A 27,321-nucleotide genomic window follows, 5' to 3' on the forward strand; every position below is an offset into this window, starting at 1 on the left:
CTGTAAAGCATAAATGTGACACTTCTCCCCCCCCCCCCCCCCCCAAATACATAATTCACAAGTGAATTCTGTTTTATGCTGCTTTCCAAGTGTGTGTTTTCTGATTCACTTCCCGCAGGCGATGTTCTGTAAAATAGTAACGCGGCAGCCGTTGGGCAGCACAAACACGGCAAACTTATTTATTTATATTGATGTGCGTGCACAAAGCCTTCTTGGAGTGTCTTTTACGGAGTCGCGCTCTCGTGAGTGGAAAAGGCAAAAAAGAAAAAATAAGCAAACTCCCCCCCTACCTCCCTCCCTCCCTTTAGAAAGAAGACAGATTTTTATCCCATCTTTTATCGTTCCTCAATCTCGACCCAGTTTACAGACGCCGCCAGCTTCGCCTGCGACTGGCGCTTACGTTGTATTTGATTAAGTATGTAGGAGGGAGGTAATTAAAAGTGCAAAAAATGGATAAAAACATATGTATTTGATAGCTATTCAAATCGTTTTAGCATTACTTGTCCACAGGCAAGACATGAAAATGTTTCTTCTTTATTGTTTTGAAAGTGGGGGCAACCATTTGAAAGCTCCCTCCCGACCCCCACAAGACAAAATTGGAACAGCAGCCACTATTGCGTAGGTTAAATAGGAAATGATTGCTTATTGTGTGAAGAAAAATGTATTTGATTGATTTTGATTAATTACAAAAGCCTTAATTTAATTAGATTTTTTTTTTTCAAATGGCGTTCTTCTGCCCCTTCTTCTGACAAGTGCCTGATTAGATTGGTTAGCCGCCACTCCGCCAATGACGTCTCATTTGCTTGCGGCTCTTTGTGTTGCGACAGGCTCTTTTTTTTCTCCTCCAAACACTCGCCGGCTTGTTCTTGCTCTTTTTCATCTCCCTTCCTTCGTCCTGGTTGCACCTGCTCTTCGCTTCGTCTTCATCCTGCAGCACTTCCTGAACACTTTTTTTCTTGCTACGGCTCCCCTTTCATGTGTTTGCTCGCCCTTAGGAAAGAAGCTTTAATTGTAAAAGGCTTTGCAGGATGTAATCTGAACTTGCGAACCAAAACAGCAGCACCGACCGAGCAAGGCACATCTTCCAACATGATGGACGATAAATATATCGATAAATGTTATTTCTATAAATAGAATATTTGCCCGCTGACAACCATTAAATGTTCAACGCATTTAAAAAAAAAAAACTAGGCTGACCTTGAAATATTTACTGTTTTCATTCTTCCTCTTTCGAGTAACCGACAGTGGAATTACTTGAAAAAAGAAACAGGAGGCAAAACAAAATGGAGTTATATAAACCGTACTAAGAAATTCCACTATGTTTTGCCTCAGTGGAGCCTTTTCACTCACTTTCAAACTCTGGATTGTGAGACATTGACGGTGTTTACAGTTGGCTGACAATCTCATTTGCCTCCACGTTGACATTCGAGACAAACTACAATCCAATTCTGCCTCGTACCAAGTCAAGCGTCCAGTTGATGTCAGCCATTTTACTTCACGTGGCAAAGCTAGCTGAGGACAGACTCACTTTGTTGTTCGATTCAAACTTTGTCGACTTCGTTTGCGCGCAAAGCTAATGAGCTAAGTATAGCTCGCACTTTGAAGATATTTACATGCCGCTCCTAGCACGCATGCTAATGATGAAACAAGCGTTACTTGGTGTCCTCTTGAGTCGCTCTTTACAACCATCCCACGGGATGTCCTTTAGCGCCCGCTAGCTAAAATTAGCACCGTCATCGGGATTCGGTTTTGCTGCATGAACAATAGAAAATATTGTCAAGAGAGTCCCCGACCCGCCGTTCCTCCGCCCAGAATCCTAATCGCCACGTAATCACGGGAGGAGCACGAACGTGATCCGGGGAGCGGAATTTATTCAGCCGACGTGGCGGGAAGTCGGAGCTTCCTAATCGTGATTTATTAACGCTCGCCGCGTCGCGCCGCTTGTTTGCAGTCGCGCAACAGCAGTCCATTGGAAAATTCCTATTTGTGCACGAAATGAGGAGAAATGTCACCCCCATCCCAAACAGCCCAAACGATTCAACAAACAAAGACGAGGAGGGTGTCTTTGTCCCTCCGTCGGGTTAAGCCTAAAGTTGCGGCTTTTTCACCCCCGGTGACCTCGCAGCCCAGTCGACGACGCTCGACTGCTTTCCTATCTTTGTCAACTCCCGTCTTGACTTTTTGTACTCATTGCCTCTGAGAGATGACATTTAAGCATCCGTTTAAGAAGGAGGAGGGTGTGTGGGGGGGTCTTTTATTGGTAAACATGACTCACAGGCTAGCATGCTAATGACCTTAGCGTTTGCTTGTACGTCAATTGATGCAATGAGACAGGTTGAAGGCAGTTGTCTTCTTTTTTCTCATTGCGTTTGCTCCACTAAGAGAGTAAAAAAAAAAAGGGTTTCTTGTGTTTCTTGGCATCTCCCACCACACTGCGGCACTTGTGACATTTAAGCCATGCAAAAGAGCCGCGCATTATTCCAGCCCCCCAAAAGTTGGCCTCGTACAAATGTCAACGTGACAAACAAGTATGTGCCGAACTCCGGACTGTAAGAATGTTATTTATTTGTTTGCTTGGGCTTTTGTCTGCTCGCGGGCACGTGTGGTTAGCAGGAGGCAGCCACTGATGGATGAGTGCAAAAGCTGCAAACAAATCAGAGCGTTGGAGAGGGGGGGGGGGGGGGGCTGAGTTATTGCGTCTATACTTTTTTTTGCCAGTAGGGGGGGGGGGGACTATGAATCTCAAGGGCGGGATGTTTTGTTCTTCCGCGACCTTTTATGGGGAGTTATCAAAGTTCACCGGCATCCAATGAAAATTCCGAGCATATGCAATTCAGCTTCATCCATCTTGCTAGTATTTACGTTCAAATATTTTGCCATCATACTCTAGGTTCATCTTGGGAATGGCCCATTCTAAAGACGCGAGGTTGTTGTAAAATACTGAATAGTATGGTGGCAGAATAATAAAATAAAATACTCAAATGCTCTCTCTTTTTGTCAGCATGAGCCATCATTCTCGCAGCTTGTTTGCAGCTAAGTGAGCTAGCGCTAAACCCGAGGTGACCTCATTATGCTTTGGAGCCTGGAAAGCCCAGCCAGTCTGAGCCCAGTCTCAAGCTTTCTGGAAAGCGTCTACGGGGTTAGGACGGGTCGGCCGCTCCCGCAGGTCGATGCGGTCGCTCCGCTGGGATCTTCTTTAATGAGTCTGCAGGAGAGACAGACGCTCCCGACGGGGAGGGCGGAAGTGGAGCGGGGGATTCTCCTTGCAGAGAGTGTCCTGTTCCACAAGTTTGACTTTAGCATCAGATAATAAACAAAGTGAGAGTGCGCAACTGACCTTGTTTGCTTAGCGTGGATAGTGACGTCACCTGTGCAAATATTAAAAACATGATCATTGTTAGACAGAAAGTAGCATGGCCTTGCAACATTAGCATTAACTAGCCTTGCTTGCTCAACTATTGAAGGTATCTCTAGCCTTGTTTGCTTCTCATGCTAAGCCTGCTATCTTAGCCTTCGCATTTTTAGCAAGTGTGTTGCCTCGTTAGCTTAGCTAGCACGATAAATAATATGAATGTGTTTGTTGGATGTTGCTTCCAATCAAATTTCACCTTCCGCCTGTTGCCATAGGAAATGAAATGGACAAAACGGTCTCAGAATGACAATGGCGGTGTGGCGCAGGCCCTTCTTCTGCCTCATATCCCGCTCAGTCATCGTCACACTCGGTAAAGTCGCAACGTGTCGTCGCTTTGCTACCATTTTGAAGACGATTTTTTGCCCCGTTTAACAAAAAGACGTAAATCTACGAGGCGGTCGGATAAAGCGGAACGGCCATGTCGGTTTACGTTACAATAACAGCTTCAAAGTCATCCAGGTGATGAAGCGTCGACAGAAAAGGGGAGACCGTATCGTCGCCGTGGCAACCTCATCTTTGGCTCAGCATAAACTGACAAGAATAAATATATAAATATAATCCTCCTGTTGAATCATTTGACAACGTGCGGGTGTGAACAGTAGACACTTTAAACTCAAGTTGACTGTCTGGCCATGCTCGGTAGTAAGTCGACGAATGCTTCCTGATCTCGCAGCGTGTTTAATATTGCATTGTTGCAGGCCTTGAATAAATAATGGCAACATCCCATGACGAGATGTACGATTAAATGAAGCTGCTAGCAAACGCGGATGCCGCTTCAGCACGACGTGTCACGTTCGGCGCCGATGCAATTAGATAAAGCTCTCGCCGGCTTCTGTGATTTATCATGTACACCCACTCTTGCAGCATAATAACTCATGAAAACAGCATAATTAATCTGGTATTTTTCCCCCCAAAATGTTTATGGACACAGCTCCAGGATTTAAATATGTTTTTGTTATTGTTTTGCCCGGGACTACTTCATAGGCATGCTAATCTGCCTGGCGCTAGCTCGAGGGAATCGCCTCCCTCCCTTGAAGGCAATTACGGCCTGGCCGAGTCGGCTTGTCTTTCTCGGAAAGAGTTTTGGAGCCAAGTTGAGATGAGTGTCATGGACGCAGCGCCTCCGGCTGGGGAATGACCAGAACTGCGTCTTCTGAGTCCTGCAGTCATTTTTGGAGGGGCTCAACATGTCTGAAAATTGAGCACTTGATGTTAGTTTACAGCTTTGCTCGTTCTTATTTCTATTCCAGGCGAGTGCGAGTGCTCGGACTTCACCGGCGGCCCGACCTGCGAGCGCTGCCTGCACGGTTACTACGGCAACGCTTTGATTGGCACGCCGGGCGACTGTCACCCCTGCCCTTGCCCCGGCGGAAGCGGCTGCGTGCAGCTGCCAGAGTCGGACCAGGTGCTGTGCACCGACTGCCCCGCCGGACAAACAGGTGAGCGGCCCGCTCCGCCGGAACTAACGTCACGGTTTGACTCCGCCCTCCCGTCGGCAGGTTCTCGCTGCCAGATGTGTGATGACGGTTACTACGGCGACCCGCTGGGGCGTTCGGGGACGGCACGGGAGTGCGTGAGATGCGACTGCAGCGGTAACGTGGACCCCAACGCGGTGGGCGTGTGCGACCGCCTGAGCGGCCGTTGCCTCAAGTGCGCAGGCAACACCGAGGGCGAGCGTTGCCAGAGCTGTCGCCGAGGTTACTACGGCGACGCTCGCCGTGACGCCGCCGGACTGAAGTGCGAGCGTGAGTGGTCGGTCGAGTCCACCGAATGTGTCCTCTTGTAAAATTGATTGTCCTCTCCAGCGTGCAGCTGCAACCCCGCGGGAACCTCGGGCCACGCGACGGAGTGTCACCCCGAGACGGGAAGTTGCGAGTGCCTGGAACACGTGGCCGGGCGGGACTGCGGCCACTGCCAGGAAGGCTTTTTCAACCTCCGGCACGGCGTAGGTTGCGAGAGGTAAAGCCACGCCGAGGAGAACTCAGCTGAAGAGCACTTTGAGGAACATGGGCTCCCTCCAGGTGCTCGTGTCACCCTATCGGTTCATCGTCCGTTGCCTGCCACCCGGTCACGGGGCAGTGCTTGTGCAGAGGCGGCGTGGAGGGACGGCTGTGCGACGCATGTCGACCGGGCTTCTTCGGATTCTCGTCACGAGGATGCCGAGGTACGCTTTTTTTCCAAGATGGAGCCCGCTGCCAGGTTTGGAACTTCCGCTCGTTCTCCCGGCAGCCTGCGACTGCGACCCCATGGGTTCCGTCTCCATGCGCTGTCACGCCAACGGCACGTGTTCGTGTCGGCCCGGCTTCACCGGCTCCAAGTGTGCCAAATGCCGGCCCAACCACTTCCTAGACCGAGGCACGCACCAGTGCCAGGAGTGTCCCGCCTGCTACGGACTGGTGCAGCAGCAGGTGCGTTCACAACTGTGGCAGAGCCATAATAAAAATTCAAGCCCCGCCTCCCCCCAAATACAATTTAGCTGTCGAATTGAACAGTGCAAATGAAAGGCCCAAAAAGGCCAATCAGTTGAAATAAGAATGAAAGCTTCCCCGAAGGCCCTTTATGTAGTTGTCGAGATAATAATAAGAACGAAAGCCCCCCCATAAAAGCCAGAATGAACTGTGCCAATTAAAACCACCTCAATTTTGTTGCCACGATTAACCGGCGAGAGGGACTTAAAGCCTCAGACGACACCAATTAGTTGTTCGATTAATAATGAGCGCCTCAGAAAGGTCATCTCGTCACTGATAATCAGGATTAAAACTACATTCGGTTGCTGGAATTGTCGCTAAAGAGTAAAGTAAGCATTCTCTCGCCCCGCCCGTCCGCCCGAGCGGCGGCCGGGAAAAAAGACAAACGAGCAGGTCGGCAAAATCGGTAACCAAGGAGGATCTTGAAAGGAAAAAGCCGGTTAGAACAATGTCAACGGTGACAAGTGTTCCAACCTTTCTGGGGAGGAAAAAACAAAACAATGCCTCCCACTCTGGACAAATGTCCCGCACAAATCCCATATCTGGAGAAATTCCCTTCCCGCTTTGTTCGATATGAAGCGGCCTTTCATTCGCCACTTATCTGACCGTTGTTATTCATTTATTCATTGCTTCTGTCGGAATACTTCATCTCCCGTCTTGGGATGAATAAGAACAGCTTTTTTTTTTTGGTTCCATTTTTGGGTCTGTGCTTTTTGACACTGAGTGATAAATCGCGGTGTAGTTATAAGTGGAGGGTGCTTGCTATTTTTTTTTTTGTGTGTGTGCAAAATGGGCTAAAAGGCAATGGCGGAAAAATGCTGGCTCTTCCGATATTTCACTTGAAAATTTCCTGAAGCGACTTTGGCCGCTTATTCAGCATCAGTCCGAGTTATAGAGCCTGGAAACACGGGATTTTTTTATTTTTATTTTTATTTTTTACAGGAATTGTGAAAGGCGCTTAAAGTAGATAAATGGCGAGCATGTGTTCATTCCCTGCTTATCTTTCCATTGCGATTCATTTATTCATTGCTTTTGTCGGAATGTCGCATTTCCGTCCTCCCGATAAATAAGTCCTGTTTTTTTTTCTTGTTCGTTCAATTTTTGCACACCCCGAGTGCTAAATGCTAGCGTTGTTCCAGGCGGAGAAGCTGAGGACAGGCCTGCAGTACGCCGAAAAGCTCCTGGCCGGTTTGGATTGCCAAAGCCGATTCAGCAAGCGGCGCCCCCTGCTGGGATTTCCCACCGACGCCACTCACGAGAACCAGCGGGACGGGCCAACGTTACCCAACGCGCTGGAGGAATTTTTGGCTTTCCAAGGTAAACGCGGAAACACTCCCGGACTCCAATTCCTTTTTTTGGGGGGTCTTTTCTTCACTTCCAGAGGCTCAGGAGGCCTTCGTACGACAATTCTCCTCGCTGGAGGCGTCCGCGGGCGCTCTGGCGGCTCGCCTGCACGACGTGTCGGCCGCTTCCAACTGCAGCGACGGGTCCAAAGGAGAAGGAGGGGCGTGTCGGACGTTAGCCGGGATCGCACTGATGGTCGGCGAGGCCCAGACGCAACTAAAGCGGGCCACAAAGGACCTGGACCTCATGGTGGGTTCTTTATTTGAAGCAAATCATTTTTTATATCATTTTATTATTTTTATTTTATTTTTTCATTATCATTTTTATATTATTTTTTAATCAAATCAAAGTAATACTTTTTTATATCCTTTTATTATTTTTATTTTATTTTTTCATTATCATTTTTATATTATTTTTTAATCATTTTTTTGTCAATGACCGCCTCCTAAAACCATTGACGGATCTAGCCGTCAAAGATCCATTTTCATCGATGGCCAAAGTGGCCCCCGCATCGTCAAAATATCGTCTCTTCCGTCTCGAGTTTTGAGTCATACATGTTTGACGAGGTGCTTTAAGGTGGCTCCGCCGCCGCCGCCGCTGTAAAACGAGGATTGCTTCCAACCTTCTGGAGCCCGGCCACCTTTTATAGGCCACCAAATCCCCACCAAAGCAAACCTTCAAAGCAAATCTTTTCATTCCTCATCCAGCCGCCTCCTCTTCATCCTTCTCCACCTTTTGAGCAGCAAAGTCGGCAGGGAAGGGAGGGAAGACAAAAAAATGTGCAGGCGGGGGAACCAAGGCATCAATTGTTGATGTATTTTCCACATATTTATTTCATTTGCATGATCCCAAATAAAATGGAGACAGGATGGCAGGAGACGATGATGACGATGTTGTTTTTTGTGCCCCCGCTTTGAACCGTGCAAGGTATTAAAAAGTTCACAAGGTGAGTCTGGCGACATGGCAGGCCACCATTTTCCCGCAGACTGCTTCTCTGAATAGTGCCAGACTTTCAAAGTTGCCACCTATTTTTAATTCCCTTCCCAAACTTGATTAAACTTTTTTTCTGATGGCAAGGCACGACCACAAAGTCAAGGACAAATCTCGAATTACTCAGCAGTGTTTATTCTCCCCGAAAAAATCTCAATAAGCCCGAAAACACTCAAGAAATGTGTTTCCTGTCTAGGTCATTCCTTTTGAGATTGATTCGGGATCGAATCAATGGAAGATGACGGTGAACGAGTCTCAAGCCCTCAAGACAAGGTGAATACGTCACTTTGTCACGTGTCACTCGTTTGTTCAACACTTGCCGTTTCACGCACTCGTAGCCACGAAGACGCCGCCGAGCAAATGGAGGCGGCGGCCGGCAGGGCGCTCAACACGTCAAAGCGTGCCGTGGCCTTACTGACGGAGTTCTTGGAGGACAACTCCACCGACGAGTACGTCGAGGACCTGACGCGACGGTAAGCAAAGTATTTCCGTTGACCAAACTACATTGGGTGCTAGCTTAATGCTAACACAAAATAGACCGTTTACATTTCTTCCAAATGATTTCAGAATGACCCAGATGCGGCAGCAGCGGCAAAATCTCACCGCCTGGGCCAACCAAAGCTTTGCCGACGACGAGGCCCAACAGAAGGAGGTCGTCGGGCTGCGGCTCGCCTTGCGTAACGTCACGTCGCGGCTCAGCCGCTCAAACGCCGGTGGAGCGGTTGCCGAGGTAACCGTCATCAATGTGAAAAAGCCGTGTCGTTTTTCTACTGCTGACTTTTGTCGCCGCTGGTTAGCGCGCCGGCTCGTTGTTGGAAAAGACTCAAGAACTGGATCAAAGCATCGGCTCCAAAGACGACCTCATCGGCGAGATGGCCAACGACACTCGCAACCTGGCGGCGGCCGTCAACGCTAAGCGGGAAAATCTAAAGGACGCAGTCGAGGTGATCAAATTCGCGGCGAGGCGCTCGGCGAATGTCGGCGTGTTGATTGCTGTTTTGACTCTTTTAGCTGCAAGGGCGAGCTCAGTGGGCCAAAATGGTTGCCTTGGCTTCAGTGGTGGCGGGAAAAGGGGCGGAGTCAGAAGAAATCAGCCTGCACCGGGATCTTGAAAGTGAGACTGACGAAAAAAATTTGGATTTTGCGGCAACCTTTTGTATCGTTTTAATTTTCCACCCAGACATGGTGCGCGAATGGCCTCGTCTGCAGACTCAGACTCGGGCTGCTATGAAGAAGAAGAAGCCCCTGGAGGGTAAAGTTCTGGCCAGTGTCACCAAACTGGTCTCGGAGATCCGAGAGACCCTTCAGCCTGCGCGGGAAAACTCCCGCCTTGCCAAAAACGTTTCTCAGGAAGCGGAGCGTACCGCCGACACCGTGGCTGAGGTACGCAAACGAGAGGTAAGCTTTGTGAACGGCCAAACCACCCGCATGTGATTCCAGGAATCCAAAGGCCTCCTGACGCAAGCCAAGCACACCAGGACCGCCTTCGCCCACCTCGGCTCCCACGTGGAATCCGCCTTAGAAAGTCTGGACGCGCAGACGTCGCGAGCTGAGAGCGCCAAGGTTCACGTGGCGTCCGAGGTACGGTGTCGTACTTACCGAATGGTTCAATCCAAATATTGAGGCGAGCCTTAACCTTCTAGTCAGCGCCCCCTCTGGCCGACGTGAGGAAGGACATGGAGGCGGCCAAGATGCAGTTGGAGGCCTACTCGCACACCCTCACCCAGCTCATTGACAAAATTGGTAACTACTACGTTTTGTCTTCAACCCTCCGCCAAGGCCGAATTTGGCGTTAAAAAAATTTGATTAAAAATGACTTGTTAGTTAATTAATAAAAAATTTAAATCAGTATATTAATGAAAATGAATTCTCTTAATAGTTGGACTTTCAAGAACCACAAAGTGTCTACAGCCTTTGCGTGGGTTTGCGATTTGCCGTTTTGCCATCAATCTGTCCTCTCGGCCGCAGACGCCAGCGTGCCTCTGGAGCGTTTCCAGCGCATCCTGAACGAGACGGCGCGGCGCCTGAGCACGCTGCGCGGCAGCGTGGAGGCTTCCCCGCTGGGCGCCAAGATCGGAACCCTCCGCGCGGCGGCTGAGGGCCAGCGCAGCCGCCTGGCGCTCCTGGAACAGGAAGTGCAAGAGATGGTCCGGGAGAGAGACAGTCTGAGGGACATCGCACTCCACTTGCCGCCTTCCTGTGCTGAGGCCGGCGCCAAGCGCCGCGGCTAACCGCGGGAACGGGACTAAAGGATACGCCGGTACTTTGACCTCAGAGTGACCCGACTCGGAAGAGCGGTGTCATTCTTTTGTGCATTGCGTTGAGATGAGAACACTCAAATGCTGCTGCTGTAGGCCACAACTCACACCCAGACGCTCACATTGAAAGAACCGGCTGACTCAACCATAGCTACTGATGTCATGCACTAGGCCACGCCCCTTCAAAAGCACACATCAAAACACCCAAATACTTCACCATGTACAGTATTTACACTGTAGAACAGCAATTTATTTCTTTCCAATGTCTTTTATTCTGTTTTATACAATGCAGTGCTATGTTCTTATAACATATAAAATAAAAAATATTTTAAAATACAACAAAAAAAGAATTTTTGGGCGGTCTGAGAAGAATTGATGTTTTTACAGAACGAATTAAATTCTGAGTCGTTTTTTACGAGGCAAAAAGTTACGGTAAGGTTTTATTTTGAAAACAGCTGACCAGCCGCAGAACAGCGGCCATAACATCCATCAGTCACTCCAAATCAGCAGAAAGCTCAAAACACAACTCCACTGACACAGTCGTTGACATTTCTTTCATTTTTGCCACCGTTGCGGGTATTATATCAAAATGTTCTTCCTGTGAATGCATCAGGGGAAAGCATTTAATGGCAACTTCCCGCTGCGCCACTTTTCTGGCAAAATGGCAGCAATCTTTTCAAATCCGAGATCTTTTCACAGTGACACTGCTCTTCCCTTCTGGTTGGCTTTTGGCTCAAAGCACAAAAATATGTCAGCAATGATGTGGGGGGCGGAAAAAAAGATTTTAAAAAAGCAAAAACAGATACGACGAAGGCACTCTGAAATGGCGTCGAATTTGCCACGACAAGAAATGATTAGTAAAGCAACATACCATATAATAAAAAAGGCATTTTTTACATTTTCTCCAATTTATAGAAGGTCAAATATGGAAAAATGTGACTTAGCACAGAACCTGTACAGCTCATAAACGTGATCTATAAAGTCAAACATGTGCGGTGACTAGGCGACTTTGTCATCGCCTTGCCTTCTGAACGATTTCCCTATCCGCCCGAAGCGCAATTAATGGTGACACCTTGCAAAAAAAAAAAAAAAAAGCAGTGGCATCAGCAAGCTATTAAACACCAGGACCTGCTGAGTCAGTGCAGTAACGAATGCCACTGAGTCACAGCGGGCGCTTGTCCACGATGGACCCCTTAATCACCGCAAGGGCGGCCATGATGAAAACAGACCAAAAATGCTAACAAGAGCTAGCTTGCTTCGGCAATCGACCAATCAAACTACCTTTTTTGCGAGAACTTTTTTTTCCATCAGCTTGCACAATACATGATTGAATTAAGCAGATCAATATTGATAACGCCCGCTTCATTATTATCGCGGTCGGGGCACATCCTCTGGTGTTTTGCAGATTGTCACATCATCTAATTAAAACGTATTGAACCAATTAGTCAAGTCAATTAGCCCGCTCGTCTGTTTCGCACCAAGGCGAGCAAACGTGCGAGTCAGCCTCGCAACGCCTAAATTTGTAGAGACACAATGGCCTTCGTAAGCACAAATTGTGACACCGGGCGGTGTCTTTTTCACCATTTAATTTGATTCGATTAAAAGCAAAAGGAAGCGTCGGCCTCTCATTAATCAGCAGGATCACTTTCATGCCGCTGTGCCAATTTGTTTTGTCTTCTTTCAACACTTTTGCCGTGGCCCCAAGCGGTGCCATAAATTGGCCAATTAGTGCCCCACAAACCAGGTAGTATTCTTAAAATGAAAAAAATCAACCCCCTAAGCTAGTTTCACTTAACTACTAGCTAAGCTAAGCTAGATAGAATAGAATAGAATAGAATAGAATAGAATAGAATAGAATAGAATAGAATAGAATAGAATAGAATAGATCTTTATTTGTCATTGTCACACATGTACAACGAAATTTAAAAAGTGCCAACCGATCAGCGCATGAGATAAACAAAAAAAAATAGAATTTACTTTATAATTAACGTTATAATTTACTACTTAGGGGTTAGCGCATTCATGTCAACTACTGCACACTTTTGCCTCATTAGTAAAAATACTTAATTTGCCTTACATGAGCAACATAAATTTAACAACAGACAACAAAGTCTGAATTTTTGGCCCATTTGCAATTGTCCTTCAAAGGCAAAGTCATCCTCGAGATTATATCCAATGGTTTCTAAATTTCTACCACAAGTTTTCCTCACTGCATGTGGGCGCAGTATGGCAGTGAAATTTAATGACTTGCCATAAAAGGAGAATCTGTAATAACTCAGCAGTTAGCACGCCTCCCATGTTGTGTTCAAACTCGGCCCCAAAAGCCAGTTTCACTTTGCAACATCCAATTTGGTCGATCATGAGTGGACCCACAAAAATGTCTCAAGTGTTTCAAAGTCGGCCATTTTCTTTCAAAGTGGCCATTTAAGAGTCTTTCTAAGAGGCCAACTAAGCATCTTCCAATTTCGGAATATTCATGCAGCACCTCCCAGTCTGGTAAAGCGACTCCAGCGTGACTCGATGCTGCCCTCGTGCGGCTGCTGTTAGAAATACCAAAACAGCCACATGATTAGGAACACCCTTGAGAATTTCACCCAGTTTTAGTCACAATGAAGGTAGTTTATGAAGATTTTGCACATTTCTACATAGTTGATAGATTTAACTGTTCACCTTCAAGGTTGTTCTTTAAAAAAACAAATAGAACCTTTTGCTGGCCTAAATCACACTGCACTCTCTGGGGCGAGCGAGTGTGTAAGGTAAATCCAATCTAAATCGCATTTTCTGCTCACGGCGCAATTTCATCTGCCTCATTCTGCAGTCTTTGACTCTTCCCCGCAGCTAGTCATTCCTCCTCTCTTTCCACGGATTGAGGATTTCTTTTTTTTTTTTTTCTACCCGAAAGCCTCCAAGGATGCAATTACCCCTTAACCCCTGGCCCGGTTCACCTCCTGTACAGTCTCATTACCCCCCCCTCAGCACGTGGTTCTGAATTATGACCCACAGCGACATTTGAGCCAGGAACTCATTTGCACCGACTGCATTAAACGGTGCGAACAGTCAGCTTGTTCCTGGTCCATGTAGACATTAAAAATGTACCGTCAAGGTTTTTTTCATGAAAAAGTCAACTTTCGTTGGAAAACTTTCTCCCAAAAGTACAGTTTGAGTGCTTTTCATTGTTTTTTATTTTTTACTGAAGACAATTTCTAACCATATATATATGATTTATGATGTAGTGTAGTAGCTGAACTATCAGCAGAATATAATTTACTTTATCTATGAACGCCACCTTGCGGGGGAAATAAATGGTCGCTTTCGGGTTCATACACAATCTGCTCCATTTTCATTGTTTACATTATTGATATTTAAAAGATACGCCACTGTTCATGAACACACCAAATTCACAGTGCTTATAAATCAATATTTTGTTTACTTTCAATGAGTCCATCCATCTCATTGTGTCAAGATTTAGTTTGGCCACACGATGGCGAGCGTGATTACACTTTACAGCGGAACGCAAAGTTGTATGTTTCAAAATAAAAGCTTTGGACTGCCCTTGTTGTGCGCATTTGTTGCTTTTATACCAGTTTTTGAAAACATTATTATTATTATTATGTATACAAAAAGGAATAGACTTTTATTTTTATGGATATTGCGTCGTGAAAGTGAAGCTTTCGAAAATGTTGTCATTTATTATGAATAAACGTTACCGGATATGGATTATCTTAGTGGGTCTTCCGATTCAGCGGTTGCCGCTCGGGGTGGGAAACACACGCAGCCTTTGACCGAGCGAGGTTGGAGCATCACCCGCACGCTTGCGGTGGCCTTCCTGGCTCTACATTTACCCGTAAACTGGATTATAACACGCAAACAAAAACGGCTGGGATGCCTGCGAGTAAAAATTTACAAGGTAAAACCAAATTTTGTGTACGATTAAATTTGGCGGTGACGCGCTTCAATTCAAGTAATTACATCGGATAGTTTAAGCTAGGTGACGTCCATTTTCAGTCTTTTTCTTTCATTTAGGAGGGAAAGCCTTCGGGCTGTTAAAGGAGCAACAAAGGCAAAAACTGGAGGAGGTGAATCAGGTAAATTATGTCCAACGGTCCCTTTTGTTTATTTATTGATTGATTTGGCGGCCAACGTATCGACTTTGGAAGTAGGCGCGTGCACTTGACAGTGTGACGATGCTCGGGGACGTCATCTCAAAATGTCTGACCTCATTGTGCTTTATTTGAGCTTCGGTTTGCTTTCCACTCCCGACGTTCCACCTGTCTTGCGGGTGTTCTGATCCCGGGGCTGGAGGGGGACAGGTGTGCGCTATTCGATCGACTATCAATGAGGTTCTTTGTCTGGCGCTGATCTGAAGCTCCTCTTTTGCATGTATTATTCGCCAATTCCATTTTGGCTCCTCCTTTGCGAGAAGATGAAAAGGCAATTCATGAGGCCTGTTGGGACATTCCTGCACATCACTGCATTCTTTTTTGATGTCATCGGAGCAGGGGGGGTTCCCCCCCCCGAGATTAGCGTTATGAGCCAAATATCTGTGCTGATTTAGATTCTTCCTGGAGCAGGCCATTGGCTGTAAGCTCTTTGTCCTCACTAGTACGACAATTCAGTGTGCCTAGTCATTTCCACTCGGCCTACTAATACAACCTTGAAATGCTTATCAAGAAGATCGAAGAAACGATTTGAGCAGCGCTCATGACATTCTAAAATTCGACAAGGGCAAATATCCAGCACCTATCCTGTAGCAACCAGTCAGTACTGGTGTGTTCCAAAATTCCAATCTGGACGAGGACGCTACGCTGGAAGCAGACTGCTCTTGATCTTCATCGCGCTTCATTTGAAAGGCGGCAGACTTTTGGAGGTCAGACGAGAATGTGACTCCTCCATTGCTTCATTATCATTTCATTAGCGTGGAGCCCTCCTGGCATTTTTTTTTTTTTTTTTTTTCCCCTTCACGCACTGACGAGGTGGCCTACTTTTATAAACTCACTCAGTCGTAACGAATCAAGCAGGACGAGCGCCCCCGTGGTGCGAGTCATCGTGTTTTTAAGCCTTTTTGACAGCAACGATTGTCTTAATCCCTTTTCTACCTGTGATCAGGAATTCCTGGAGGACCAAAAGTACAGGGATGAAGAGGACCTCGCAGAGAAGCTGGAAGGTTTCAAAAGTAAGAAGTCGGTGTTTCGACGGCCACGTTTCCAATCTCCAGCGCAACACGTCGATGAAACATATCAGAATGCAGTTGTGTTACTGGCCTCGCTGGTGTGTTTCTGCCTCAATTGCTTTTTAAATGTCTTCACACTTTCTTCCCCGTGTGGGAATAGGCTGCGTTGAGGTTTGGCGAGGCCAAGTACGGCCTGCAATGGAATGCAGCAGAATGTTTCTTTTTTTTTTTTTTTATTGCCGCCCGGTGTTATCACGCACCGCAGAACTTTACTCCCGCCCGCCGGCGGACACAAAAAGCATTGTTACAACGACCTCATTGTAAGATATAAACAGAGTTTAAACGCACACGAGGGTAAATATTCCTCGTCGTCAGCGGCGGCGGCGCATTTCAGCATGACGTCGAGCTGCTTGGAGAAGCCACAACAGAAGACTCCCTGAGGACTGAACCTCGGAGACCAAAAGCGGCGCGCTTGTTCTTTCTTTTGTCGCTGTGCGGCATGCACTAATATTCATGCTGAGAATTTCAAATCGCAAATCCGCTAAAGCAATCTTCCCCACCTTCTATGGAGGCAAGGCAGATATTTCGTATTGGGTAAACACCATCAAACAAAAATCGGAGTAACTGACCCCGCCCCTTCTTAAAAAAAGCCCAATAGATCCTCGGCACCAAGATGACAACAAAGCAGCACTCGTTGCTGACATAAATGATGCCATATTACGCAATATCGTGTATTGGTATGTTGACAATGTCCATGTGTCCCTACATTCCGGATGTCCTCGAAAGCAGCACGTTAGCGTCTGGCTGAATACGGACTCTAAAGAGGCCGCAGACTCGGGTCGGCTTGTTTTCTGCGGCTGCAGATGATCAACAGGCTGTGTCCCACTCAGCTGTGTGTGTGTGTGTGTGTTATGCGAGGAGGCCTACTCCCCCAAGTTTGGGAACAGGCTGATCATTGTCCCATCCCGCTCCCCACGGGTTCACACAGTTAACACAGTTCCGTCTCTCTCACACACACACAAACACACAGCTGCCATTGTGCGGCAGAACGTGTAATCCGACTAGAGGAGAGGAAAAAGGGCGATATTTTAGGAGAGTAGCAGGCTTTTCAAAACAGCAGATGTAAAAACACTCTTGTTCCTGTCACTTAAGTGCGTCGCATAAATCGGACTCGACGTTTTGTGTGGACATTATTGGAGTATGATTCTTTGCAAAAGGAAAACAAATGTCGGCCTCGGGTCAGCTGCGCCTTGAGACAAAAGCCGCCTGTCGGCATCAGCTGCTTGAAGTTTTTTTTTTTTCCTCTCTTTCTCATCTTCTTCTTGTGCTTGTTCCTCAGATAAATATGCCGAATTTGACCTGAATGACCAAGGCGAGATCGGTGAGTAACCAGGACGTTGACTCAACGTGCAAAGTCAACAGCCGGGGGACAATGACAAACGTTGTGTCATTGTCGGGGAAAAAAAATGCTCGCTCCAAAGTTTATCGCCGAGAGGCTGAACCATTTTAAAAGAAAGAAAAATAACGGATGGATTTGTCACGCCTCTCAGATCTTATGGGCCTCAAGCGGATGATGGAGAAGCTCGGCGTTCCCAAGACGCACTTGGAGCTGAAGAAGATGATCATGGAGGTGACGGGCGGCGGCAGCAGCAACACCATCGACTACAGGGACTTTGTCAAGATGATGCTGGGCAAACGCTCGGCCGTGCTCAAACTGTGAGTTCCCCCCCGCTCGGGCATCTCGTAACCATCCGCGTCAGCCAATTGTCTCATGCGGCCGCGGAGATGAACGCTGATGTCACTGGCCGCCTCGGCCGTTAATCTTCCTAGCGACAAAACCCGGCCGGCGTTATTCTTAGCCGTGCGATCATGTGATTAGTTAGGGAGGTGATTATTGGTGAGTCACCGATAAACGCACGCAAGTTTTGTACGGAAGGGTCAGTGTTGTCCCATGGCATGGGAATAATTCAAATAAAATAAAAAGACACAAATATATCTCTTTTTTTGCAAGGTGACGTTTGCCGCTATTTTGAATGGGGTTATCCCGGCTGATCTCTTTTAAAGCAGCCGGCTTCGGGGGCGAGATGCATGTCAGCTCTGCGGGACTAAGCCGGCCGCACTGTTTAGTCGGCAAATCTCCTTATCCTTAAATGCGCCGACCGAGGAAAAAAATGCACAACTTTTCCTCCTTTTGCCCTCTATCCATTTGTTTTAATAAAATACATCACCCGACCCCAAACAGCTGTCATCGGTGAAGTTGTTTTGTTATTCACTCTCGATCAGCGATCCGTGCGCTATTCGTATTCCGGGGATCGCTCTGATGCCGCTGATTGGTGGGCACACCCAAAGGAAACAGATTGGCAGATATTTGCCAGGGGGCCTGGCTGTACGCCGGGGGGGACTCCACTGGCATTTAGTTGGCCCTGACCTGATTTTATTGTCCACAAAGCTTTGACATATTTCAAGCGTGTTTAAAAACTCTCGAACGAGCCGACTGCGCTGTGACAATGACTCAATGTCACTATGTCTCACCGCCACAGAATGACTTCTTGAGGAATGTAACCACGACTCTGTCAGCAGCCCAGCAACTGAAAAGAACCTTCGGGGAGGCCTGGAGCATATCTGTTCTATGCCGTATTGATAACATTCCACAGCATCGACTGAATTCCTAATCAGACGCTGGCAGCTGCGAAGGCGAAAAATGCAGCTCCTGAGCTTGCAGGGAAAGTGCCATAGAAGGAGGAACGCTTTTCCAAGCGCTTGGCAGAAGACAAAACACTTAATGGAGAATTAACGTCCATTAAGCTCCTAATTTGTACTCATCGCGATAAACGGAGAACATTGAAAATCGATTAAAAAAAAAAAAATCCCAGCGGTGGAGAACAAAATGAGCATCAGCCGGCGTCTCTTTCAACATCTGCTTGGCTTTTCTCGGGGGGCTTACTGGAGAGCATGCCAGTTTGCCCAAAAAGGAAATGAAAGATGTTGGCTCAAAATAGCTGTCTGCAAATCTTTTCAGTGCGTACAATCATCCCTTTGACGCTTGACCCCCCCACCCCGGCGCTCAGACAAAAATGTTGCACAGCCATTTTGTTTTTTGACCCCTTTTCATCTCCCTCTTTCCGCAGAGTCCTGATCTTCGAAGACAAAGCCAACGGGGCGCCGTCCTGCAAGCCGGACGGCCCGCCTCCCAAGCGGGACATCTCCAGCCTGCCTTAAGATTGCCCGCCACCCATCCAACCCCTCCTCCTCCTCCCTTTCCTGCCTTCACCGGGCGTCTTTCCCATCTCCTTACCCAGGTGGACCGCCGATGGACGAAGGAGGGCATTTTAGTGACGCGCGCCGCGTGGAAGGTGTCTGTCTTGCGTTAGAGCTTGTCGCTATCCCATGTTTGACTGTGAATATGATCCTTTAGGTACATTGTAGCATCGGTAGTGGACGTGTAATCTCGTCGAGTTTTTCGTTTTTGAAGTCGTTGAGTGTTGCGTATTAAGGGAAGACGCTTTTATTTTTCGAGCAGCACAAGCAGCTTTCTTCATCCCATTTCCGTGGCAGCCTCGCAAGGATTCTCGCCGCGCCCACCCCGGTCCGCGTTTGAGAGATTACGGGCCCCGCCGCCCACGCTGATCTGGAATCAGTAACTAGTTTTGCCGGGTCCGCCTTTTGGACTTTGACTCGCGCTTGCGTCGTGCTTTGAGGTCAAGCGCGCGTGCAGGGGGAACGCGATTTACGGGTGCGAACGTACCACGCGACAATAACCGCAGCACAATCATGTTCTTTCCAAGTGCCTCGGTGCGGAGCCAACAGGGAGCTCGTGCAAAGGCGCGGTCCAAGCAGCCAATGAGAACTCTGTGAAATCGCTCTTCACGTTTGTCGCAGTTGTTATGTTGTACTTTGAGTGGTTGATCGTCGTCCTCCTTTTAACAAGTTGTCCACCGACTTCTTTTTGGCACAACGAGTCTCTGTCAATGTTAGAACTTTTCACAGTGGTACCTCAAAGGTTTGAGATGAGTTTAACAAAATGAGGATACGATATTTGGGCTGGATGTTCAGGATACGATTCAAATGAAGAATATTTTGACAGTCCCTCACGATTCCAAACGGACGCACAAAAAATGAAAAATATGGCAGCTACCAAGTCGGCTGCTAACACGGGAAGCTAACGTAGCACTCTACATGGTCGAGTAAATATTTGGGAGGGTATATTTAGCCTGAAATTGAGCCAGAGCATCTCGAAATGAGGTCCATTAGAGTACGCTGATGCTATTTTTTTTAAGTCTTATTTTTCCAATTTCAATTCAAGCGTAAGGGCCTTGGATGTACCACTCAATTTCACTTTTGTTGTCCTGTGTGTGTGTGCTGTGATTTGTGCCTCTCAATCTCCACTCGCACTGTCTAACTGTGATTGTGTCCTATTTTAAGGCCCATTTCATGTGTTTTTGTTTGACCTTGAGCTGGTGTTTGTTTCACAGGCTTTTTTTTAGCGTTGTTTATTAAAAAAAAAAAATGCACTTGTTTTTTTTCCCCTTTGTTTTTTTGCAGACACCAAAGGAATTAAAACAGTCTTCTGATACTGTGTTTACTGCGGGATATGATTACTGTGTTGCTTTTAAATAAAAAGAGGGAATTAGAGGAGCTGATAGTACTTAGGCACAAGGGCTTGATTTGGTTTCCATTTTCCAGATCACTTGGACTGTCAAAACATGCCAGTCACTTTATAAGAGCCCATTCAATTGCTTTGATTCATGCAATCTGCTGCCACCTACTGGTCACTTTGTTCATGCACTGTATGCTGAATTAGGAAGACAATAAAAGCGTGATAAAGTACGTGAACGCAACGTAAAAAGGAGTTGAGGGGGGGAGGCCTTGAAGCTGTCAGTCTGACCAATCTTTCGGCTTTATGATGAACTCACCCTTGTATTCTTCACAAAGATTGCCAATTATATGAGCATAGTTTGGAGACTAACGTCTCTTTCTGGTTGACCTTGATGGCGAATTGTGTAAACAGGAGATCGTTGTCTTTTGATTAGCAGGAAGTGCCCGTTGAGTGTAAACAGGAGATAAGGACGCGAGTGTGTTCCCTAACCTTAACTTTTTGTAAAGACGAGGTAGGACAGCGTTATCGGTGTTTAGAAGTTGATTTTATTTTGTGGTGACGTACCAAATAACACATAAATGCTTGAAAAGAACAATTGATTGTAAAATGAATTAATCAGCGGGGCGTTCAATCAACTTCACGTTTCCGAGGGGGACCTGAAGGTATCACGCTACGTACGTCATTTACGTTTGACTACGTCAGGCAAGTAGAGGCAACGTCGTCTGCGTCGGCCCCTCCCACTACGTGCGGCGCGGAGACTCTCTTAGAGCTCGGAGTCGGAGCTCGCAGTCCATCGGTGCCCGTCGCTTGCTGCTTGGCTAGCGAGGACACTGCGGGAAGATGGCGACGGAGAAACTCAAACACGAGGGCAGAGTCAAAATCGGACACTACATCCTCGGCGACACGCTCGGAGTGGGCACGTTTGGGAAGGTTAAAGGTAAGAAGCAGCGAGACAGGAACCCCCCCCCCCCCCTCCTCACTTACTTCAACTGAAAGATGGTGGCCGGCGAAGCTTTTTAGCATCGCGGCTAATTCGCAAAGCTAACTTGTCAACCCGGGCAAGGCTTCGGACTTGTTGTCTCTTCATGCTGCCCGCTTGTTCAACTTGTTTGCGTCGACTTAACGTCGCCACACACCGCCGGTTAGCACCAGCTCGTTTTGTTGAGGGCAGTAGAGTTGATGGTTAGCCGTAGGGAGCCACAAGTCGCTTGTCAAGGTAGCCACCGGGAAGTGAAGCTCTTCGAAATGACGCTCACGCAATCCAAGATATGTTTTTTTTTTTGTTTTTTTAAAATGGAAGAAATCATGCCGCTAAACGCCGCCGGGCATGTTCTTTGGCTTCCCTGTAAAAGACTGTCAAGATGGGTATTTAAATCTGTCGGTAGATTATTTTAAAGCGACACTCGTGGATCGGGGCGGAGAAGGGGGTGGCACTGTGAACTTTTGTCATTTGGTGAGAAACAAGCGACGTGACCTGAGTTTAATTAAACCCACTGCCATTGTTGTTTTTGAAGTCTTTGATTCTTTTTCTACCCTTAGCACTTACTCAACAAGCAGTGCAGCTATTAAGTGGATCCAAAATTAGTTACATAATAAAACATCTGTCACGCTTGCCAGTTCCGAAACTATTAAAATGGGCAAAATGTCAATGTTTTCTTTGTATCTTCTCGCAGTGGGCCAACACGAGCTGACCAAGCACCAAGTAGCAGTGAAGATCCTGAACCGGCAGAAGATTCGCAGTTTGGACGTGGTGGGCAAGATCCGCCGGGAAATCCAGAACCTCAAGCTTTTCAGGCACCCCCACATCATTAAATTGTGAGTCCTAGATTACAGTCCACGGGCGAGTCCCCTAATCCCCCCCACACACACAAGCCGTCACATCATTGCCACCCACTGAGCGAATGGAGGCTTCCACAGGCCATCCATTTGGGATGATATCCGTCTGAGCCGCGTTTATCCCCTCACAATTAGGTGTAATGTAAAATGGCTCAATTTAACCCATACCGGGGTCAGTGGTGGCGTGAGATCAAGTGGCCCTTGAAAGCTCTTTTTAACTTGAAAATATTTGTAACATTCCTAACTTTGTTTCCGCTGGCCGCGGACTGTTGGCCTCATTCATATTTTGTACCAAACAGGTATCAGGTGATCAGCACCCCGACGGATATCTTCATGGTGATGGAGTATGTCTCGGGAGGGGAGCTCTTTGACTACATTCTCAAGAATGGAAAGGTAGTTTTATTCACCGCTTCTCCTCTTTGAGGTGGCCATTTTGTATGGGACAACATACAAAAGAAATAATTGGATCAAACCACATCACTTTTGAACGGCATGCTAACATGCTGTGCAGAATTCCATTGATGGGCTAATCAAATTAGCATCACAAGTAGATATTGTTTACCCAAAGCAAAAAAAAAAAATACTGCAGCTTTTTAACTTGTTTGTGAAACTCTTCGCATATCAGCTGTTTGACTCGCCTTCTATACTGCCCCCTGGTGGCCAATGGTGCACACACCAAAAGACATTGGTCGAAACACGAACTCGGGAGTGTGAAATTCTTTCGAGTCTAGTTGCTTATGTCATCATGAAGAGCCATTTTGCAAGTGGCCAGGCGAGAAGAACGTGGCGTTACCGCCAGCCTTGCACTTTTCAGCGAAATGTCAGGACACGACGAAAGGCGTCGCTTTGCGCTTCTCACCTCGCGCTCAATTTGCACCTTTATTCTTCCGGTAGTTGGACGAGAAGGAGAGTCGTCGACTGTTCCAGCAGATCATCTCAGCCGTGGATTATTGCCACCGGCACATGGTGGTGCATCGGGACCTCAAGCCGGAAAATGTGCTGCTGGACGCGCACATGAATGCGAAGATAGCCGATTTTGGTAAGCACGTCGCCGTCAAACGCCGAGGCGAGACCTGATTGGTTAACGTCAAGGAATCCGCGGATGTCCTCCCTCTTTGACGGATACAATTGGGATTAGAAACGGTCCTGGCATAAAGCTCATGAAATCAATGACGTGAATCGGCATCTTTGCGTCCAGGTTTATCCAACATGATGTCTGATGGAGAATTCCTGCGGACGAGTTGCGGTTCCCCCAACTATGCTGCTCCTGAAGTGATCTCTGGAAGGTTCTGAACGTCCTCCAGCAGCACCTGTCAATACGCTGACACGATTTTATAATCATTTCCCATGCTCGCCTCTGCCGTCAGATTGTACGCCGGGCCCGAGGTGGACATCTGGAGCAGCGGGGTGATCCTCTACGCCCTGCTGTGCGGCACGCTGCCGTTCGACGACGACCACGTGCCCACGCTCTTCAAGAAGATCTGCGATGGCATCTTCTTCACGCCGCCGTACCTCAACCCTGCCGTCACCAGCCTCCTCAAGCACATGCTGCAGGTGGACCCCATGAAGAGAGCCACCATCAAAGAGATCAGGTGAGGAACATCACGCCTTTGTCGCCACGACTACCGCTTCAGTTGTTTTGTTTCCCATCTGCATTCGTTTGACGGTTATCATATCGTTTTGGAGAATTACCGCCACCCTCTGGACACCGGCGGTGCTTCATGAAAACTATTTGTTTCCTCTCGCAGAGAGGATGACTGGTTCAAGCAGGACCTCCCCAAGTACTTGTTCCCCGAGGACCCGTCGTACAGCAACAACATGATCGACGACGAGGCCCTAAAGGAAGTGTGCGACAAGTTCGAGTGCACAGAGGAGGAGGTCCTGGCCTGCATCTACAGCCGCAACCACCAGGACCCGCTGGCCGTGGCCTACCACCTCATCATCGACAACCGCCGCATCATGAACGAGGCCAAGGACTTCTACCTGGCCTCCAGCCCGCCCGACTCCTTCCTGGACGACCAGCACCTGAGCTCGTCCGGCACCTCTGTGGCGCCCAGCGTCAAGCCCCACCCGGAGCGCGTGCCCTTCCTGGTGGCGGAGACGCCGCCGCGGCCCCGCCACACGTTGGACGAGCTGAATCCGCAAAAGTCCAAGCACCAGGGCGTGCGGCGGGCCAAGTGGCACCTGGGCATCCGCAGCCAGAGCAGACCCAACGATATCATGACCGAAGTATGCCGCGCCATGAAGCAGCTTGACTACGAGTGGAAGGCGAGCCGGAGATTGACACATTGAGAGCTCAATTGCTGTTGACTGGACGTGTGATTTCATTTTTCTTTTTTTCTTTCAGGTTGTGAATCCTTATTATTTGCGTGTGAAGAGGAAAAACCCAGTGACGGGCATGCAGACCAAGATGAGCCTTCAACTGTACCAAGTGGACAGCCGGACCTACCTCCTTGACTTCAGAAGTATAGACGGTGCGTCCGACGCTCATGACGCTCAGTCGTCCATGTTCATTATTTTATTTTATTTATTTTTATATAATCGTTATTTTTTTTCCCAGATGACATGCTGGAAACCAAATCCGGCACGGCGACGCCTCTCCGCTCGGGATCGGTCGGCAACTACCGCACCACCATCAAAAGCGAGGCGGACAGCGCCGACTCCCCCCCATCGACCAGCGCCGCCTCGCAGGCCAAGACGGCCGCCGAAGCCTCGCTGGCATCTTCGCTCACCTCATCCATCGACTCGACGGGGGGCGCCGACATCCTGTCTGTGCCTCGCCCGGGCAGCCACACCATCGAGTTCTTTGAGATGTGCGCTAACCTCATCAAACTGCTCGCACGATAGCTGGCTATACACGCACGTGCGCGCGCACACACACACACACACACACCTACGTCGATCGCCCTTGTTTGCTCTCCGAGTGTCTTGTTAGCAATAAGCATGCAGTCCAACGGCAGCTCGGCCCAGGATGGCGGGGAGACGCCGAGAGCATATGTTAACATCTTCTGGAGTGATTACACTGAATTTGCTGTACGGTCCAGTCAGCCAACTTCCAGTGCAAAAAAATAAGATCAACTATATTTTTTCTGTGCGGGAGAAGGAAGACGCATCTTTGCACACCTTTCTTTTCATTCCTGCTGCTCTCATTTATTTTGGGGGGGGGGGGGGGGTTGTTTTCCGCAAGTGGTGGCGCTTTCATCGAGGTTTTAGGAAGTGCAATGACCCCCCCCCCCCCCACACAATCCGCTTTGTGTGGACAAAGTTCATCAATCGGTATTAAAGTCCTCCCCCCCCCCCCCCCCCCCCCGAATGATGCTGTTTTATCTTCGCAACTTTGTTGAAATACTCGCCTTGTCATCGAATATAAAAGTGGCGCGTTGAAGCCATCGCATGGCATCTTAATGCGAAGAAGCTACGTTAGGTGAAGTGAGGCGCTTGAAGTCCAAGTAGTGCTTTGACGCCATGTTGTTGGGGGAAGACGCTTCATTCAGCCATGTCCAAATAGTGCTTTGATGCTGAAGTTGATCTTTGAAGGAAGGAGGGTCAATCAGGCAGGCCGCAGCTGTGGCTAAGAAGTGCTTTGACGCCACGCCCTGGCATTTATTGGCCATTGTAAACATTTGCGGCCATGATGTCAATTAATTGCAGATGCGTTCGTGTTGGGGCATGTTTTTGGATTTACACGGCAGGCGCAAGTGGCTCATTCCGACATCACACCGATAATCAATTTCACAGTGACTCATATCTTGACAGGAAAATTTACAACACCTTCATCTCTCTAGCGACCTGCTTATAACACTAAAAAGTAAAAATGGTGTCACTTGAACCAGGCCATGTAAATCCAACCCAAGCGAAGATACATTTTTTTTTTTTTTTTTTTTTTAGATCTGTTGCTGGATTTTTTTTCCTGCTTTACTTTTTCCAATCGGCATCACTTGTCAATCGTAAATCACAACTTATTCAATTTGTGTGTATCAACTCTTGCTAACAAACAAACACCAGAGGCTAGTGTGTGAATTGACATCAGTTTTGCCAAGAAATCGTGTGCCTCCTTGATGATCAGTAAAAACAGTAGCTTAATTTTTTTTGACTTGACAATCTTAACATTGAAATCAGTTTGGAACCCCCCAAGCTAGTTGTGAGTCCGAATTCGGAGACTTCATAGGACCCCCCCACCCCCATTGTCAACTATTAAAATGACATTTGTTATACTTTGCTAGATTTGTTATGATGTAAATCATTTGGAATTGTGTTGTATTGATTTAAGAATAGTCTTTTTTTTGTTTGTGCAGTTTTGCTAAAAATGTTATAAGCAATTCCCCCCCGTGTGTGTACTTAATTTCAATCGACTACAAAAGCATGACAAGCTTATGAATGTGTCTGTCACTCGTTATGGAAATCTTTTATCGTCTGCTGTCGGGTTGCCTTATATGGCCGAAGCGGGGAACCTACAATAACTTCATACGACCCTAAAACATTTGACACGTTTAATTAATAATACATTTTGGGAGGATTTTTTTTTTTTTATCAGAAATTTTGGAGGAATAAAATAGGACAAGAAGTTCCCCGCCGCTGCCTTATGATATGATCATCATCATCAGTACTGTTGTTTTGAATTATTGATCCATTTATATTTCCCAGTGAAAAAAAACAACTAACAATTGTATTCTTTTGAATTATTTTTGCCAAACTACTGCGGATGGTGGTTGGAGATTGTTTTTGTTTCACTTTTATGACACAATACATTGTGTTTCCATGAAGCAGTATCAGTGATTACTGATGTTGACGGCTTTAAAAGAAGAAAAAAATGTTGCATTTCATCCCGACTGAACACCAAGTTAACTTTGTTATGTTGAAATAGGTTTATGGAAAATCAGATTTAAGTTTTGGGAAGGGTTTGATTTCGGGTGTGTATTTGTTTTCCGTGTGTATGTATATTGAAAGGCGAATGTGTGGGCAATTTGTCTGAACTGCTTTGTGTAAAGGGACCCTACTTTCCAAGAGTGACCTGTGTTTATTTGAATGGACAGTGTCGGAATTGTTCCTATCCACAACTGCCTAAATAAACTGCTAAATTGCACACAAACCTAAGCGCTTGTCAGTTGTTTTATAATATGTAGAATAATAATATCAAATAATATTAAACAGAAGGTTATCAGTTAACTCTACTACAGCCATTTGCAAAAACGACAATTAAATATACATTTGAAATTGAAATAAAAGTTTTGTATTTCCGCAATATA

The 27,321-nt window shown here is 47.2% G+C and overlaps 3 protein-coding genes across 3 annotated transcripts in view; all 3 read left to right on the plus strand.

Annotated features, from left to right (window-relative positions):
• lamc3 (laminin, gamma 3) overlaps nucleotides 1–13,901 on the plus strand; it is a 37,378-nt gene extending 23,477 nt beyond the window's left edge. Inside the window, exons 13-28 of the mRNA XM_061292921.1 lie at nucleotides 4,663–4,851; nucleotides 4,912–5,157; nucleotides 5,218–5,371; nucleotides 5,434–5,576; nucleotides 5,642–5,820; nucleotides 7,020–7,197; nucleotides 7,262–7,473; nucleotides 8,411–8,487; nucleotides 8,553–8,687; nucleotides 8,782–8,944; nucleotides 9,012–9,158; nucleotides 9,226–9,328; nucleotides 9,395–9,597; nucleotides 9,655–9,795; nucleotides 9,858–9,957; nucleotides 10,183–13,901. Coding sequence (XP_061148905.1) covers nucleotides 4,663–4,851; nucleotides 4,912–5,157; nucleotides 5,218–5,371; nucleotides 5,434–5,576; nucleotides 5,642–5,820; nucleotides 7,020–7,197; nucleotides 7,262–7,473; nucleotides 8,411–8,487; nucleotides 8,553–8,687; nucleotides 8,782–8,944; nucleotides 9,012–9,158; nucleotides 9,226–9,328; nucleotides 9,395–9,597; nucleotides 9,655–9,795; nucleotides 9,858–9,957; nucleotides 10,183–10,445 — 2,633 coding nt within the window. The 3' untranslated portion in view covers nucleotides 10,446–13,901. The remainder of the gene's footprint in view (nucleotides 1–4,662; nucleotides 4,852–4,911; nucleotides 5,158–5,217; nucleotides 5,372–5,433; nucleotides 5,577–5,641; nucleotides 5,821–7,019; nucleotides 7,198–7,261; nucleotides 7,474–8,410; nucleotides 8,488–8,552; nucleotides 8,688–8,781; nucleotides 8,945–9,011; nucleotides 9,159–9,225; nucleotides 9,329–9,394; nucleotides 9,598–9,654; nucleotides 9,796–9,857; nucleotides 9,958–10,182) is intronic.
• A 310-nt stretch (nucleotides 13,902–14,211) lies between these two features.
• Nucleotides 14,212–20,215, plus strand: aif1l (allograft inflammatory factor 1-like). Its single transcript, XM_061293130.1, has 6 exons — nucleotides 14,212–14,379; nucleotides 14,496–14,557; nucleotides 15,579–15,645; nucleotides 16,982–17,023; nucleotides 17,193–17,358; nucleotides 18,771–20,215. Exons 1-6 carry the CDS (start codon nucleotides 14,355–14,357, stop codon nucleotides 18,859–18,861), a joined length of 453 nt encoding a protein of 150 aa, XP_061149114.1. The 5' UTR covers nucleotides 14,212–14,354; the 3' UTR covers nucleotides 18,862–20,215.
• A 748-nt stretch (nucleotides 20,216–20,963) lies between these two features.
• Nucleotides 20,964–25,252, plus strand: prkaa1 (protein kinase, AMP-activated, alpha 1 catalytic subunit). The gene is made up of 9 exons (XM_061293015.1): nucleotides 20,964–21,176; nucleotides 21,913–22,054; nucleotides 22,375–22,468; nucleotides 22,970–23,114; nucleotides 23,274–23,361; nucleotides 23,443–23,667; nucleotides 23,824–24,343; nucleotides 24,423–24,549; nucleotides 24,636–25,252. Exons 1-9 carry the CDS (start codon nucleotides 21,080–21,082, stop codon nucleotides 24,920–24,922), a joined length of 1,725 nt encoding a protein of 574 aa, XP_061148999.1. The 5' UTR covers nucleotides 20,964–21,079; the 3' UTR covers nucleotides 24,923–25,252.
• Nucleotides 25,253–27,321: the final 2,069 nt, after the last annotated feature.

This window comes from Syngnathus typhle, linkage group LG12, assembly GCF_033458585.1.
Source record: "Syngnathus typhle isolate RoL2023-S1 ecotype Sweden linkage group LG12, RoL_Styp_1.0, whole genome shotgun sequence".
In the NCBI taxonomy this organism is placed as follows: domain Eukaryota; kingdom Metazoa; phylum Chordata; class Actinopteri; order Syngnathiformes; family Syngnathidae; genus Syngnathus; species Syngnathus typhle.